Below are 15,137 nucleotides of genomic sequence, written 5' to 3' on the forward strand. Positions count from 1 at the left end.
GATGGAGGAACCCCAGCAATGAGCAGTAGGGAAATCCTCCAGTGAAATGATGGGAGCTATTTTATACCTGGAAACTGCAGGCTCCGGAGCAGGGTAGGCAGCAGGCTGGTCTAGGCTGGCTTCGAGTATCTCAAGACACGCAAACTTGCGGAAGCCAATCCACAGAACCAGTTCTGTTTCCTCTATGAGGATCACAAGCCACTTTTCCAGAGCAAGAGGGAATGCACAGTGAAGGAAGACCAACACAGGGCAAGAGGAAGCCCAGCAAGGAAAGTGGGTGTGTGGTGCTGGGAGCACTGAGAGGCCAAGGCCCAGCAGGATAGGGGACTGAATTGGAGGCAAAGTAGCTGCTTACTTAGGAAACCCCCAGTGGAGCAAGCGCAGCTATTCCTAGAGACTTCAGTTCCTAGAGTGAAGGTGCTGAAATTCCACCTGGGGAGTGAGCTTTCACAGGGTGCTGGCCCAGGTCTTGTTGACTTTCCATTCCCTGCACCTAGTGAATGTAGGGGAAGTCAAATTGGGTCCCAGATGCAGGTCCTGGGTTTCTTACACATCCTAGTTTTCCCCAGGCCCCAAACTTTGTGTCCTGAGGTCAAGGTCTTTACCAAGATCTTAGCCTTCTATCCTAGGTATTGAGCTGTAGGATGAGGTGCAACATTGTGGGGAGGGATGTTCTTAGGCAGTATCACAGGGTACAGAAGAGGTGGGACCTTCTGCTGGGTTGGAAATGGGTTCCAGCCAAGTGTCCTGACTAGGCCCAGGGAAGCCAAGATTCCAGTTCCACTTTTCCCTCCAGGCCAGCAGCCAAGGCCACAGCTCAACAGCACCTGGGCAATTCAAGCAGCAGGAACCAGGCAAGAGGTGCTGAAGGAGCCCAGAGGGCATCTCACAGCCCTCCCGGCCCCATGAGCTCCTACTGTGGTACCTGTCCCAGAGGGAAAAGATGCCAACCTGGCCCTCCACATGTCTCCTGTGGAGGGAGAGAGACAAACAAATCTTTGCATGACACCATGTTATGATATTGGAAAGTACCTAAGACTCTGATGGCACAAATATGAGAGTGATTACCTCCACTTAGGTGGTTCAGGAAGGAAGCTTGGCCTTGAAGGAGAGGCAAAAGTTCACCAGAAAAATGGGGGTGGAAGGGCATTCCAGCTGGACAGGAGGGCATGTGCAGAGACATGGAGGCTGAGATAGCAAAGCACTGTTGGAATGACTCCCTTTTGTCATTCAGGCATTGACTTAAATGTAATCTCAACAGGCTTTCCCGACCGCCTACTTGAAAAGACCTCCACTCCCAGCGTTTGGTTCTATTTCCTTTTTAGAATTCATCTACTGTTTTTGCATTTGTTTATTGTCTCACCCTCCCTCCACCCACACCTGCACACCTGAAAATAAAATCCACCAGTCTAGGGACACTTTTTTTTTCACCGTTCCCAGCAACTCAACAGTACAAGTGAATACATAGTAGGTGTTCAGTATACCTAGTTGAATGAATGAATGAATGAATGAGTCTGCAGCTGCAGGCTGTGAGAAGCAAGTAAGGAGCCAAGAATTCCCTCTCCAGCCCTTTGCCTAAGCAATCCATGGGAAGGTAATGGCTCCAGAAGAGGGATCGAGGTAGGGAAGGGGATTGGGGCATCACGGTGGTGGGAGGCTGTGTCCCAGTTTGGGGGTGGCGTGAAAGAGGAGGGACGCCGCTGCGAGTTGCTGCGAGACCTGCAGTCTCGTGCACTGGCTCATGCTTGGCTCCGGGGTCTTTCTGCCGCCTAAGAGGCGAGGGAAGGTCTTCGCCCCGCAAGTGCCGCTTCTCTAGCCTCCCGCTAGGCCCTTTCGGATGTGTCCAAGTCGCATCCTGGGCGGTCAGAGGACTTCGGAGGGCTCCCTTGCCTGCCTGCCTGCCTGCCTCCCTCCCCTCCTTCTTTTTCTTCCTCCTTCTCGCGTCTCTCCAGCTCCCCAGCCGGTAGGCCCCGCCACAGCCTAGCAGCCCCACCCCCTCCTGTAAGGGTGAAATTGCTAAACTTGTAGCAATAATGACCCAGCATTCAGGCCGCCGACTCCCGCTGAACATCTCAGCGCCCCGGCCGGCCCGGCCTAATCAGCGCTCCCCTCCCTGCTGCCCGCCCAGCCCCCGTCCCTCTGGCCGCCCCCTCCCCCAGCTCACAAAAAGTGGGGAACAAAACCCCCGCACATTTCTCCGTCCCTCTGTTGAGCAGACTGCTGCACAAAGCCCCCGCTCTGAGAAGCAATGGGGAGCTCGGGGGGGACGTCAATCCGACGCGCTGGGGTTTTTGTTCGCGCAGGGGACCTCGCCTTCCTACCACACCTTTTGTTCGGGACTCCAATAAAAAGCTATTCTTTCCGCACCTTCCCGGCCCGGAGCCGCCTTTCAGCTAGACCCGGCCCCACAATGGCGCGGCGCTCTGAGGCCTCCCCATTCACCCGCCTTGGCACGCTCACAATCGGCCGTGTGGCAGCACAGGCCTCGCACAGGCATTCTCCGCAAGTGACAAGGAGCCGCATAAAGCCGGGGCCGCCGGGGGAGAAGGGAGGGCGGCCAAGGGGGAGAGCTCGGCCGCGGCGGGGCGCAGCGCAGCACCCCCAGGCGCGTTGGTAGCCCTGGCTGCAGCCGGGGAAGAGGCTGCTTTCGCGCCGCCAACAGCTGGGCCTGGGGGCGAGGCTTCCTTTTCCCTGGCGACCCTCGAGGTGGGGCAGATTACAAGACTTGACCGAACGCAGGTCTATATAGCTAGTCCGAGCATCTGGGTAAAACTTAGGGGGAACTGCAAAGCCAGGGACTTCAAATGGCCCTGAGCCTTCGACCTGTCCAGCCCACAAGAGTAAACAGAAATTAATGAACAAAGCCACGAAGAGACCAGACTTACAGCCTGGGGCCTGGCTCATGGGAGACCAGGCCTGCAATCGCCCACAGAGGATGGCTTTCCCCCTCGCACCTTTTCCTCCCCTTCCGGCCCTATTTAAAGGATTCCTCTCCACTTTTGGGGGCTAAACAAATTCTGTAGCCGGCCAACGATCTGAAAATATTGCACCTTGTTTATTGACTCCTGTAGTGTGTGGCAGCGGGTGTGTACACGGCGTGTGGTTATAGTTATATAGATAGATAGATAGATAACATATGCTGAATACAGAATACGAAACAGAAAGGAAACCCGGTAACACCTCCGGTGGGCCACCAGGTCTCGAGTTTGTTCAGCCTCCCCCTACCCCCAACTTTTGATCTCATTCGGCTGGTCTTCCTCGAAGAATCCTGCGTCCCCCGACAGTCCGGAGATCTGGACCGAGGTATCTGCTAAGGAGGGGAGACAAATGGGAAACGAAATCGACTGTGCTATGGCGCTCCAGGCCCGCAAAGGGGGCAGAGAATCGGTAGGGCCTGGAATTTCTCAAGCCACGACTCCCATTTTTCTCTCCTTCATGCTTTTAATTTGTTATGTCCTTGGGCTCCCCGCCAATGCTTCGCGGAGGCCGCGGAAAGGCAGAGGGAGAGAAGCCCTTCTCACTTTGGAAGAACCAAGCGCGGCCAGGGTCCTAGCCTCCTGCACTCCCCTCGCTGCCAGGGTCGGGGCTATCGTCGCCTCCAGCGCCCAGCGGCGTTTCTGCCTCAGAGACAGTCCTGGCGACCGGACCCAGTCATCCTCCTTGCCCCTGAGACCCCTTCCCCAGGCCTCGAGTGAGCTGCGATCGGAAGCCCTGAGGAGCGAGACGTATATATATTTTTTTTAACGAGGGGACCTGACCTTTACGTCAGGCCCTTCTCGAGCTTCAGTCCCGCGGCGCCAGGCTTCGCTGGGTGCCTGCCGCGTGACCCGCCCCGTCCCTACCAGGCCCGGATGCCCTGCAAGGTGCCCTGAGCGCACGCGGCCCCGGCTGCAGCACCCTGGTGCAACGGCTGTGCGCCGCCGCCGCCGCTGCCGAAGCCTCCTAGGTTGCTCACGTTCACAAAGGGACCGCCTCCGGCCGCGCTGCAGGCGGGCTGCATGGCAGTGGTCGCCGCGGAGGTCCCGCCGCCGCCGCCGCTGCCGCCTCCCGCCGGGTACGCACAGCCATAGCTGCCGCTGTAGGCCGCGGCGGCCGCGGCGGCAGCAGCAGCTGCGGCGGCGGCCGCGGCCGAGTTCCCATAGCCATAGGCGGGGAAGCTGTTGTAGGAGTAGGCGCTGGCGCCCACGCTGTAGGGCGCGCCGTAGGCCTGCGCGCTGGGCGTGACGCACGGCTTGCCGTCCCGCACCAGCACCGGGACCGCCACGCGGCGGGGCGGCGGCGGGGGCGCGTGTGCGCCCAGCTCCAGAGACTTGTCCTGACGCTGTCTCTTGCATTTGTACCTGCGATTCTGGAACCAGATTTTCACCTGCGTGGACGTGAGCTTCAGGCTGCTGGCGAGGTGCTCGCGCTCGGGTGCCGACAGGTACCGCTGCTGCTTGAACCTGCGTTCCAGCTCGAAGACCTGGGCTTGCGAGAAGAGGACCCGGGGCTTCCGGCGGCTGCGTGGCTTCGGCCTCTCGCTCTCCTCCGCTGCCTTGCAGTCTCCCGCCGCCTCTAGAGACTTCTTCAGCTGGCAGCTTTCTGCGGAAGAAGCAAACAACAGCGTCCTTAGCTGTTCCCAGCCGCACCGCGGCTCCTGTCCTGGAGCACCGTGACCCCTTTTGGTGGCTGAGCAGAGCGTGCGGTAGTAAATGGCTGGACTTTTGGGAACATTTGTGGCTCCTGGCGCTGTGGGACCCTGCAACAGCCCCAGTACCGAAAGAACGCCTTTAGCAGGCGGAGGCGCGTTTCCTGGAGAGGGGTAGTTAGTGCGTGTTTATTTGGATCTTGAGCATCTGCGAGAGAAGAGATTACTCTGTATTAAATGTGTGGCTCGACGTGCTAATGACTATTTTCAGGATGAAGGTTTGCAGCTACATAATAACTACAGTATTTGCAAACTCGTTTGCCTTCTACTCCACCAAGGATAACTGAAGGTGTGAGGCGGGTTGGTATGAGTGGGCCGGTGGGCATGGGTTGAGCGAAAATCTGTTCCGAGTGTAACGCTTGTGCATGGCCCAGGGACGTGTGTGTGTGTGGCTTATGAAAGACTACACGCAAATGTGATGACAATGTCCGTGTACCCTCTGAAAATGAAGTTTGATTGACTAGTTATAGACAGTTTCATGCCGATTTTAGGCTCTGGGAACTATGAGAGCATAGGCCTTGGCCTCTGCCACATCAAACCGCCTCTTGGGGAAAAAGACTGAGATTCTGTCCTCTTAAATACACTTCCTTGGGGACTTTATTTGATTATCCCATCTCCCTATCAATTTACTTCCCGTCCGATGTGAGCAGCCAAGATCTCGGACTCAAGTTCGGCGCGTTTTCTATTCGGCTCGCAGCCTGGGACACAAAGCAAAACGTTACGGATTTTCAAAAAAGGCCGGCGCCTTAGGGATGTGAGAGCTGTGGTCGCGCGGAATAGACAGTGTTCCCATGCACTTTCCGATCATCTCCTCACTCTCTACCGGGTGCCACGGGTTCAAGGACGCTGAGTTCCAAGCAGAGAAGGGAGGAAACCACCCAACTGGCCTCCACCAAAGTTCCTGCCCCCTGCGGATAAGAGAGACACAGGCTGCTTGGGCTGTCTTTTCGGAGAAGAAGGGGTGGCTGCCCTGGGCTAAGAGAACTCATCTCACCCTAGAGGGAAAACGAAAAAGGTCCAGGCTCCTGCCCCTTTTGGGAGAAGAACCTTCTGGTGGGGTGGAGGGAGGGAAGAGCAAAAATACTGCCAGTTATGAGGACCCAGGCGCTGAGCCCACGTCGCCTCTCAGCATCAGGGCAGTAGTAACCACCTTCCCTTCCCTCATTTCCCCCTTTGGGGAGGAGTAGTTGTCAGGGTCACCTCGTCCTTGTCTCTCCGCCCCATCTCCCTCGCAGGTACCTGCGCTTTGTGGCGCTGTTCGCGACCAGGGCGGAGGCATGGCCCCAGCCAAAGGGTAAAGGGGTGGGCAGCCGCTCTGGCAAGGTTTGTGGGCTGTTTGTGTGCGCTCTGCCATTGCTCCAGGTGTGCGGGTGCGTTTTCTTTCCCCCTCTACTCACTTTGGCTCCGGTCCCTCACGACCTCGGGCTCCTCTTCATGTTCCTTGGGCCCGCTGCACGAGTCTCGCAGGACCGTGTGGACATAGCCCTGGGGACACAGCCCTGAATCCCCGTGGCCGTCGGCTGCGGCTAGTGAGTTCAAATAGGACAATTTATCGCCCTCTTCTTCCTCGTCCTCCTCCCCTCCGTCAGAAAATTGCGTCCCCTCAGCTGCGGCCAGCATGCAGGGCGCAGAGTGGAAGTGGTGCTCCAAGTCCGCCTGCAAGTGCGCACCATGGAAGTGCTGCTGCTGCTGCTCCAGATTCAAAATGTCTTTGACTGAGAAAGGGGTGGAGGTGACCGGGCTTGGTAACATCATCAGGGCCACTTAATTGTCTAGTCCAAATAATAAATCCCGGCGGGGGCGGGGAGGCAGCGCGGCGGCTCCAGCTCTCCTCCTGGACCCCGCCGCTGCTGCAGAGTCGGGCTTTTGACAGACGCGGTCCTACTCCAGTCTAAATCGCCTCCATTGGCCGGGACCTGGGGGTCTGGGTTTTGTTACAGCCACTGCAGGGACTGGGGCCGGGGCTCCGAAGCCTCTGTCCGGGAGACTTGCGTCACGTCGGGGGGCGGGGCCGGCGCCCCAACCTCCCTCCCCATAGGTTCCGGCTCATGTGGGCCACGCCCCCTGCTCTTGCCGAGTGGGATGTTGCGGCTCTACCAGAAATAGACAAGGACTAGTATAGAGTCCTGAAGTCCGAGACGCTGCGGGCGAGGCTGCACTGATCCGGTTCCTGAACCATTGATTCCCGCGTGGCTGCACCTTCCCGACCTAGGCCAGTTCTGGGAGGCTTGCTGTCCACGAACAACGCCAGAGAAGGATGCCCCAGGGGTGTGGTTTTTTCAGCTGCTGCGCGGGGCAGGAAAACTTCCTGGCGGGTAAATACCGGGCGCTGGATCCACGAGGAGACGGAGTGTTTTATCTGTCTATGGGTGGGCGACATGTCCGTTTTCAACTTGTTGCCGTTGCTCAAGCTTTCTCTCCGCTTGGAACATGTTTCTGACCCTTAGCGTCCACGAGTGGAAAATGTTCTCCGAGGAAGAGCTCCTAGATCGTCTAGTCGGAAGTCCCCTCTTTCAGCCTCTGAACTTGCAGCTTGTGTTAGCAAGACACGCGTGTCACTTATCACTTCCCACTTAATTCTATAGCTGTAGGTACCTGCCTGGTCGGTCCAGTTAGACTGTAAGCTCCATGAGGGCAGGGTCCTGGGGTTGCTTTTGCCCTTGTATCCCTGGCAGCAGGTGCACAGAGCAGTATGTGAAAGGAAGATAGAGTTATGACTAAACTTTGGTATTGGACAGCTCTTGCTTGGCCTTGTCAGTGTGTGATCTTGGGCATTTCTAAGTTTGTTTCCTCGTCTATAAACGAAGGCAGTAATACCTTTTTTGGTTGTTGCTAGGGCTGAATGAAGCAAAACACCCCAGAATCTTAGTGCAGGGCCTCACGCATGTTACGCGCTCAGTACGTGTCAACTGCTGCTTTTCTGTATGGGAGGTCAAGCAGTGTTTGTTGACTGCATTGGTGGTGCGTGGCTGGAGTGTGGCACACACTGGGTGGCTTCTTACGGTTTTGAGAGCAGGATCTGTCCTCACAAGGGAGGTGACCCAGCCTTGGCGGCCTTCTTTTCCGCCTATTGAAATCAAGAGCCTGAATGTAGGCCTTGCCTCTCCGACAGGCTTTTACTTTTTCTCTACCTACACGCCTTCTGGTACCTTCATGAGGCCCTGGTTGTTTTCTGGGGGAGTCTATGCGGTCCCCCACAGATTCTGGAAACTCCGCGCTGGTAGGGGACCATCTTCTTCCACAGCAGGCATTTGCTCTCTACCAGGCCTAGCCCAGTGAGGAGCAGCGGGGGCTGCTTTGAGGGCCGTAGAAAGACCCGTGTGCAGCGCTGGCCTTAAAAATTAGGGAACAGTTCCAGCTCAACCGTGGCTCTCCTCATCAGGCCTCAGCCACTCCAAGCAATTTTTTGGCCGTCAGGATGGCGGAGCTGGAAGAGACCCGTCTCACCTGGAAGGGGCGGGTGAAAGGTGCAGGAACGGTGGACATTGCCTCCGAGCGGCATAAGACACCGGCTGGGAGTGGGTAGGAGGGTGGAGGGCTGCTACGCGGGTCCCGCAACGGCGACAGGAGTGGATGCTCAAGGTTGAGGGGAGAAAGAACAGCCTGTCGGGAGGGGGGAGAGGCGGGGCTCTGCAGAAGGGAGCGGAAATGTTGTGGAGAGGCAGCCCCTGGGTCCGCCGGGGGAGCTGGGGTGCCACGCGGGCCACGTGCGCCCAGGAGTACTTAGGTGGCGGCTGCCCGCAGGCAGTGGGGAGAGACCCTCTGTGGGCAGGGTCTTGCGCCGGAACCGCCATTCCTCAGCCACAGGGGCGCCCGGTATCTTTCTGTTTTAAATCCTGAAACTATTGACGCCCCAGGCTCAGACCGGTGTCTACAACCAGGCGGTGAGTCTGCAGAGGGAGGAATGTGCCTTGTTTTGCTGTGGATCCCGAGCGCTCGGGCGCAAAGATCTCGAGGTGGGGGCGGAGGGGTGCACGGCACTGCCGGGTGGCGGACCTTGAGTGTGTGTGCATAACGGTGGCCGCCGAGCATACAAGCAGGAAGCTGAGCTCCAGCCTCACTTCCCCAACCCACCTCCGGGGCAAAACTGTCTCAGGGGAAATGTTTCTGCTCTCTTCTAGTCCGCAGTTTTCTTCTCCTCTGGTGATTTCATGATTCTAGAAAAAGAAAAGGAGAAAGGCTATCGAAACAATCTCTCTCCCCAGTTTCCAACCGAAGCCTGCATTTCTCCTTGTTACACTCCCTTGCGTCTCAGCCTCGCTTCGCTCCTAGGCCTTACATAGATCTAGCTCCAACAATCCAGGTCTTAAAACTGCGACCAGGACAAAGCGCCCCTCCAGCGCCTGATCGCGGATACACGCCCACAGACGCGCTGCTGCCACCGGAGCCCACCAGGGCGTCTCTGTCAGCTCACGCAGGGAGCTGTTTCCTCCCTACCAGCAGGCCTGCGGGCGCTCCTTTACCCCAAATCCCGCCTCCCCAGCCGCCCCCGGGCCAGGTACCTTGCTCCAGGCCTAAGCGGTTGTCTTTTGAGGACCCTGGGCAGGTTGCTCCTCAGTATGCCACCAGGGCCTGTGAGGACTCCCAGGCGAAGGAGCCTAGCGGGTGGCGCTTAGGCCTTATCGCCGCTTCCTTTCCCCATCCCCAGCCCAGCGCAGTGCTGTTCCAGCCTGCGGAAAACCTCTATCTGCTACCGCATCCCTGAGATTGATCTGAGTTTTATGCCCAGAGCAGGGGTTTGGGTTGTCTCCAGCTACCTCCTCAGTATTGTTCAGACTCCCTTGGTCTGGTTCCCCAGTGGCTGTGCTTCCCCGCAGGGATCCCTGCCGGGCCAGTCTCATCTAGGTGGCCTCCTTTTCCCGCGCGCGCACCCTGTACCCGCGACAGCCTCGGGCCTGAAAGGAGAAGAACTCCAGAGCGGTAGTTGTACAGCAGCAGTCGCTCCGCAGGAGTCTCTTATCAGAGAGTGGGATCTGGTTCCAACGCCTATCCAGTTACGATCGCCTTCTGGGGCATTTGCATTCTCTTGTCTGAAAAGGAGATCTTTGAAATCCTCGAGCTGTGCTCTACTAATAATATGTTTTCGTTCCAGACACTTTAGCTAATTACTGTCAGATAAAGTAAGGATGGCTGCATCCATGGAAGCGTTTGATTTTGTTTTAATCGAGTGTATGTATCTGCCTTCCTACGCTTTCATCACCTCATACATTTATACAAGCTCTCTACCCCACCCTATGATTAAAGATCATCAGTAAACGGTGGTAAAGTCCTTGAAGGGGAAGTGCTGTATAGAGACATAAACGTCTGTACCTTTTTCTTTTTTAAGGAACCACATGCTAGCCATTACAATAAATGCATTATCAAATGAAAAATATGACAATTTTTTGAAAACTGTAAAGTGTTCTCATAACTGTTATTGTCTACACAAACATTGCTTAATGTACATATAAATATAGGCAGATAATAGATAATTTTAGTTGTAAATGCCACTGCTTATCCCGTTCTCTCAGCTATTCAAATGGTCATTTAATTATATAACCAAGGCCACAAACAAGTTGAAAGTTATTGTGGCTTCCTAATCAAAATGTAACAATGTAACACTATAATCAGAAGTGATTTTTCCATTAAAGCATGAAAAATCATCCTGTGATGAACTCAGCCAAAACATTTCAGGGTAATATATTTTTTTTTTATTGCTCTTCTAGAAGTTTCATTTTCAATGTCAACTTACGAGATCGAGAGAGACCCACTAAATGGGTTTTTGTTAATTTGTTGGTGGTAGTGGTGATGGTGGTGGTGGGGTGTGTGTGTGTATGCGCAAGTGTGCTTTGCTTTAGTTTTTTGTTAAAGAATGTTAGAAAGCTACCCAATTTTTTTTAAAAGCAATTCAGAAGCAATAGCATTTTAATTAAGAGATGGATGAATACATTTTGTGCTTTCAAAGAAATGTCAACTGGGTTGGTGAGTCCTAGAAGGCATTAAACTGGTCTAATTTCTTGGGAGGTTTTTTCTTGTTGAAGGAATTTCATAAAAAGAGATTTTGAAATGCTGTTTTAAGCATTTAGTTTGTTTTGCATGTGTTTGTAGGAATGCCAAATTTTTCTAGATTTTATTTGGAATTGAGTTTTCTAAATTAACCACTGTTTCTCTTTCCTGTGAGAAAATTAGTCCAAATACAGTGATTTGTATAGTTCTTTGTAAATTGCAGATCTTTGCTGAGAATGTGACTTTCGATTTCTCAGGGAGAGGGCTTCACAGCTATCTTCGTGGATCTGCCCCTCCAAAATTTTTAAAGATAAAAATGTAAATTACACTTTCTTTAGCAAAACCAGTTCTGTTAATAAAACATGTCGAAAAGACTGTATCTTTGTTGAATGAAAATCAATTCAATACTTTTTCAAACAAAAAACACCTAAATAAAGGACTCCTGCATACAGACATTTATTTGTACTGTTTGTGTGCGTTGTTTGGGTGTGCAGTGAGCAGTTTTAACTTGAGGATTAAATTGGAATTCTGAATGCATTCCTTTTTTGTTGTTGTTGCTAGCGTGCGTTTAACTTTCCGTAGCGAAATTTCAATGTGTATAAACTTTTTAAATTGTAATCTGACTTCAGAAGAGCAGCTGCAGTCTTTGGCAAATTAATTCATTTGAACCAGAGCGACTGCCTGCTTCGTGCAGATTCTGATTTTTAGTAGAGGGGGAATAGAGAGAGAAATGTGGTTATCGCGTTCCAAGAAGCAAGAGAGATTCTTCGTGTTTCTTCCAGCGCTATCTACTCGAAACTGTCTGCTCTCAACAGTAAACCGGCTCCGTGGGATCTCAGCTTCCTAGGACATAGAAAGCTTCCTCTAAATCTCCCTGGGGGTCACGTTGGCACAAATACCTTCAAACCGTCTGAGAACGAAAAAGACTTTTCTCACTTGGAAAGAAACGTTTACTGCAGTCTTGTTTAAGTAACATGTTTAAGTAACGTCTTATCGGGCCTTCTCCGCGTCCAGCCCGGAGGACCGGGTCTTCGGTCGGCACTGGGAGAAGGATCCCCAAGGTTCGGCTAGACCTTCGCTGCGTCAGCGGACGGCCGGGTCTGCGGGCCTAGCCCCCCGATTGCCCTTGGTCCTGAAGCTGCAGGGACGCCCAGCCATCACCACTGCCCCGGCGCAGTTCCGGCTCGGCTCACCTGACCCAGCGGAGATTTGGCGGTGGGGTGGGACAGTGGGCTGCTGGCCTTGCTCAGAATCAGACAGGGAACAGTAGAGAGGGCAGAGGCACCGGGCTGGTGCGGCGCGCCAGGACACATGCCACAGGGGTCAGAAGGAGTGGCGCGCCCTAGGAACCAGGTCCAACCTCTGGACCTCGCAGCCTCGCAGGCGTGTCAGGTCGGAGGGCCCCGGTTCGGTAGCTCCAGGTTGCAAAGACTGTAAGGGCTCCGGGCCTCACTGTGCCCTGCCCGTCCCTGGCGCCGCGTCTCCAAGCCAGTGCACGTAGGGCCTAGCAGTGCTGGGCTTTTTCCTGGGGCATCTTTCTCCATCCGCCTGCCAACGGCCCAGGGCCCTAGCGAAGAGGGCTAGAGTGACTTGGTCGGCCTGCACAAGGTGCGCCTTTGTCCTTGAACCTGCCTCTAGGTTCTCGAACTCCCCTCCACCTCTCCGCGCTCCTGTCAACCAGAGGCAAGGACCTTCTTACCTCTTGAGGTTCGCCACATCCAGAGGCAGGGCAGAGCCTCTGAGTCGGGGATCCTAAAACGCGCGCGCTCTTCCGCCTGCAGTCCTCCTCTCCCTCACTGCTAGTCTTTTCCCCCTCGTAGCCCCTCGCTCTTTGAGGGAACCCATTTTACTCTCCCACCCCTTTTCCTTTATGCCCTTCCCCCACTTCCTTTCTTCCTCACCTCCTCCGCCATCTCCTCAGTTTCCTTTCTCACTGTTTCCACTCCTCCCCACCTGTTTCCCTCCTACCTGTTTCCTTACTCTTCCCCTTATCTTGTTTAATTCCCCCTTTTCCCTACCTTCTTACCCCTCCACTCTGATGCTCTCAGGCTTTTTGATCGTGGCCCTGCAGATGTTTGATGTGAAGGGAATCAGGGCAGCACAGGAGGACTTTGCCAAGGTGGGGTGAGACTGAGCAAGACCTCACTCCTGAGCCCCACATTCCTTCCCCCATCCCACCCGTCTGCTTCTGACCCTCAGGGCTGCTCGGGAGAATGCCCATGCACCCCTTGGTTTGTGAAAGGGAAGCTACGCTGTGCCCTGCTCCAACTGGTAAGACCTCTCCCACCTCCCAAGCCCCCACTCCCGGGTAGCCTCAGCAGTGGGCCCTAGCTGGTCTGTGGGGCTCCAGGTGGCAGGCTTGGCTGCCCTGCCCATGGAAATCCCCCTCCAGGCAGATCCCGAGGAGCCTCCGTTTCCTTCTATTGTGGCAGTCTGAAGAGAACCAGAGCAGAGCTGGAGGTGACCATGAGACCTGGGCCCCAGGCATCGCTGAGAGCAGATGGGGGCTTCCAGACCAGGAACACCCGCTCCCACTGCACCACACACAAGTGAGAGCAAACTGACCTTCCTTTCTTTCCCAACAGCCCCACTTTAGCCTGGGGGTTGTATTGTCTTGAGATCACCCCAACTGAAGGTGTTTCAGAGATTGCCTTAAAATGCAGGGGCCAAATCTAAGAGAAAAGAGTGGGGTCCCTGGCTTCTCACACCAGCCAAGGACTGAACACTCTAGCTGCTCTGGGTCCACCAATAATTTCCTACCTTTTCCCTAACTGGAGCCAGTGGGGGTCACTGAGTCACTGGCCTCCTGAGAGGAGACTAAGTCTCATGCATTCTCTCCTGGGAGCTGGGCTCCCCAGATGCGTGGCAGGCAGCCAGCCAGCCATCCTCTACCCTTTACCTTCCAGCTGCAACCATAGTTTTGAGACTGGTGGCAGTTTCATCTCTTGAGAAATATAGGTTTCCAGTAGGTGGATAGAGACATGATATAGATATTTCCACAGACTTGTCTTTCTCCTTGAATGAAGAGGAAAGTGCTTTCCTGTGTGAACACATTAGTGAGTGCACATGTGGATGAGCATGGGGAAGAAGGCACTCAGGACTGCCCATAAATGTAGACTCCACATTAGGGCTCTACTATTTCAGATCATGTGGTCATTAACACAGGGCTGGCCAACACTCATTCTAAATTCTTTCCCTCCTTTTTTTCCCCTCAACAATAATGGGAATTACTGGTAGTGACATGAGATTTGGAGAGAAATGTTTATATGATCCAAGATGAAAATTAAGTTCCATGACTATCAGATGCACTATTTCTATAAGGCAATTTATGGGATCATTACAATTAGTCTTGTCCAAAGTGGTTCCATAAGCGCCTGTCTAAGCTGTAGTCAGAGAAGAGGGAATAGATTTTATTGCCAGAGTTGTAATGACTGTGTGTGTTGTTGAAAGTAATAAAATTACATTGAAATATTCTGAAATTTAGACTTTTAAAAACTCCCTGTGTCATGCCCTCCACATTACTATAGTAGAAGGGTGGCCCGTGTGTATATATATGTATGTATTGTGCCCCCACATGAGGGAGCATGTACACAGGCAGATGTGAATATCTTATACCTCCCACGACTGGTAAGTCAGTAAGCATGCATGGGAGTGGCTGTAGACAGATCTCCTGAGCATTCATGTGCAAGGGTTGCCCCGGTGACACGCTCCGCTGCAAGGAGACTCCATACGTGAGGAGGTTGGGTTTGGAATGGGGCCCAGGGAGACGTTGCTTTCTCTAAGCCATAATCATACCTCATGCCTCTGTCTTGGGCTGGAGCACTGGCCCGTAGTCCACCAGATCTAGGTGTGGAGTCCTGCTGTTTTTATAGTCTTATGACTTTGAGCCAGTCCTTCAACCTCGTTAAATGGCAGTTTTCTCACTTACAAAAGAAGATAATAACGGTGTGGACTTTATAAGCCTGCCTTTAGGATTAAGAAAAGCACTTACGGAGAATTCCGCACCTATGCGAGGAGAAACGGTTCTTGCGGGGGCAGCTGGGGCTGAGCAGAGATCTGCGGAGAGTGGGGTTCCCAGGCGCTCTCTTTTCCCACTTACAGAAGCATTATTTAATTGTCCATCAAATTTTGTGTTTTTTGGGATCTTCAAACAAGAAGACTTATTCTCTTAATCATTAATTTTAGGAAATATTCTCAGAATGACCAGCAGCCTCCTCTCAGCCTCCCCACTCCCCAAATAGACACTCCCCACCCTCTGAAGCTAAAGCAGCCGCAAACAAAACCCGCACTCCAACCCAGCTTCCCATTCCCACAAATGCATCATTTTTAGCTGCTGTAAACAAATCCCTGAGGTCCCATGTCATTGTTATCGTGTTGAGATAAAGATCTGACCAATTAGCGTCCCTGCTGGAATGCAAATAAATCAGCTGCTGGGGACCTGCCCTGGCGGTAGGTGTCCCTCTCT

At 53.8% G+C, this 15,137-nt stretch overlaps 1 protein-coding gene and 2 long non-coding RNA genes across 7 annotated transcripts in view; 2 read left to right on the forward strand and 1 right to left on the reverse strand.

Annotated features, from left to right (window-relative positions):
* Positions 1-3,036: 3,036 nt before the first annotated feature.
* On the reverse strand, positions 3,037-6,759 carry NKX2-3 (NK2 homeobox 3). Its single transcript, XM_023206186.3, has 2 exons — positions 6,085-6,759; positions 3,037-4,581 (listed from the first exon to the last, which is right to left on the reverse strand). The coding sequence occupies exons 1-2, from the start codon at positions 6,440-6,442 to the stop codon at positions 3,839-3,841; spliced, it is 1,101 nt and encodes a 366-aa protein (XP_023061954.1). The 5' UTR covers positions 6,443-6,759; the 3' UTR covers positions 3,037-3,838.
* Positions 6,760-8,360: 1,601 nt separating this feature from the next.
* Positions 8,361-15,137, forward strand: part of LOC111538783 — an 82,949-nt gene continuing 76,172 nt past the window's right edge. For all 5 annotated transcript variants that reach the window (XR_002730461.2, XR_003306570.1, XR_003306571.1 and 2 more), the window contains exon 1: positions 8,361-8,571. This is a non-coding gene — a long non-coding RNA (uncharacterized LOC111538783). The remainder of the gene's footprint in view (positions 8,572-15,137) is intronic.
* LOC111538784 lies at positions 12,073-13,220 on the forward strand. The gene is made up of 3 exons (XR_002730466.1): positions 12,073-12,280; positions 12,872-12,943; positions 13,105-13,220. It is a non-coding gene; the product is annotated as an uncharacterized LOC111538784 (long non-coding RNA).

The sequence above is a fragment of the Piliocolobus tephrosceles genome, chromosome 9 (genome assembly GCF_002776525.5).
Source record: "Piliocolobus tephrosceles isolate RC106 chromosome 9, ASM277652v3, whole genome shotgun sequence".
NCBI lineage: Eukaryota > Metazoa > Chordata > Mammalia > Primates > Cercopithecidae > Piliocolobus > Piliocolobus tephrosceles.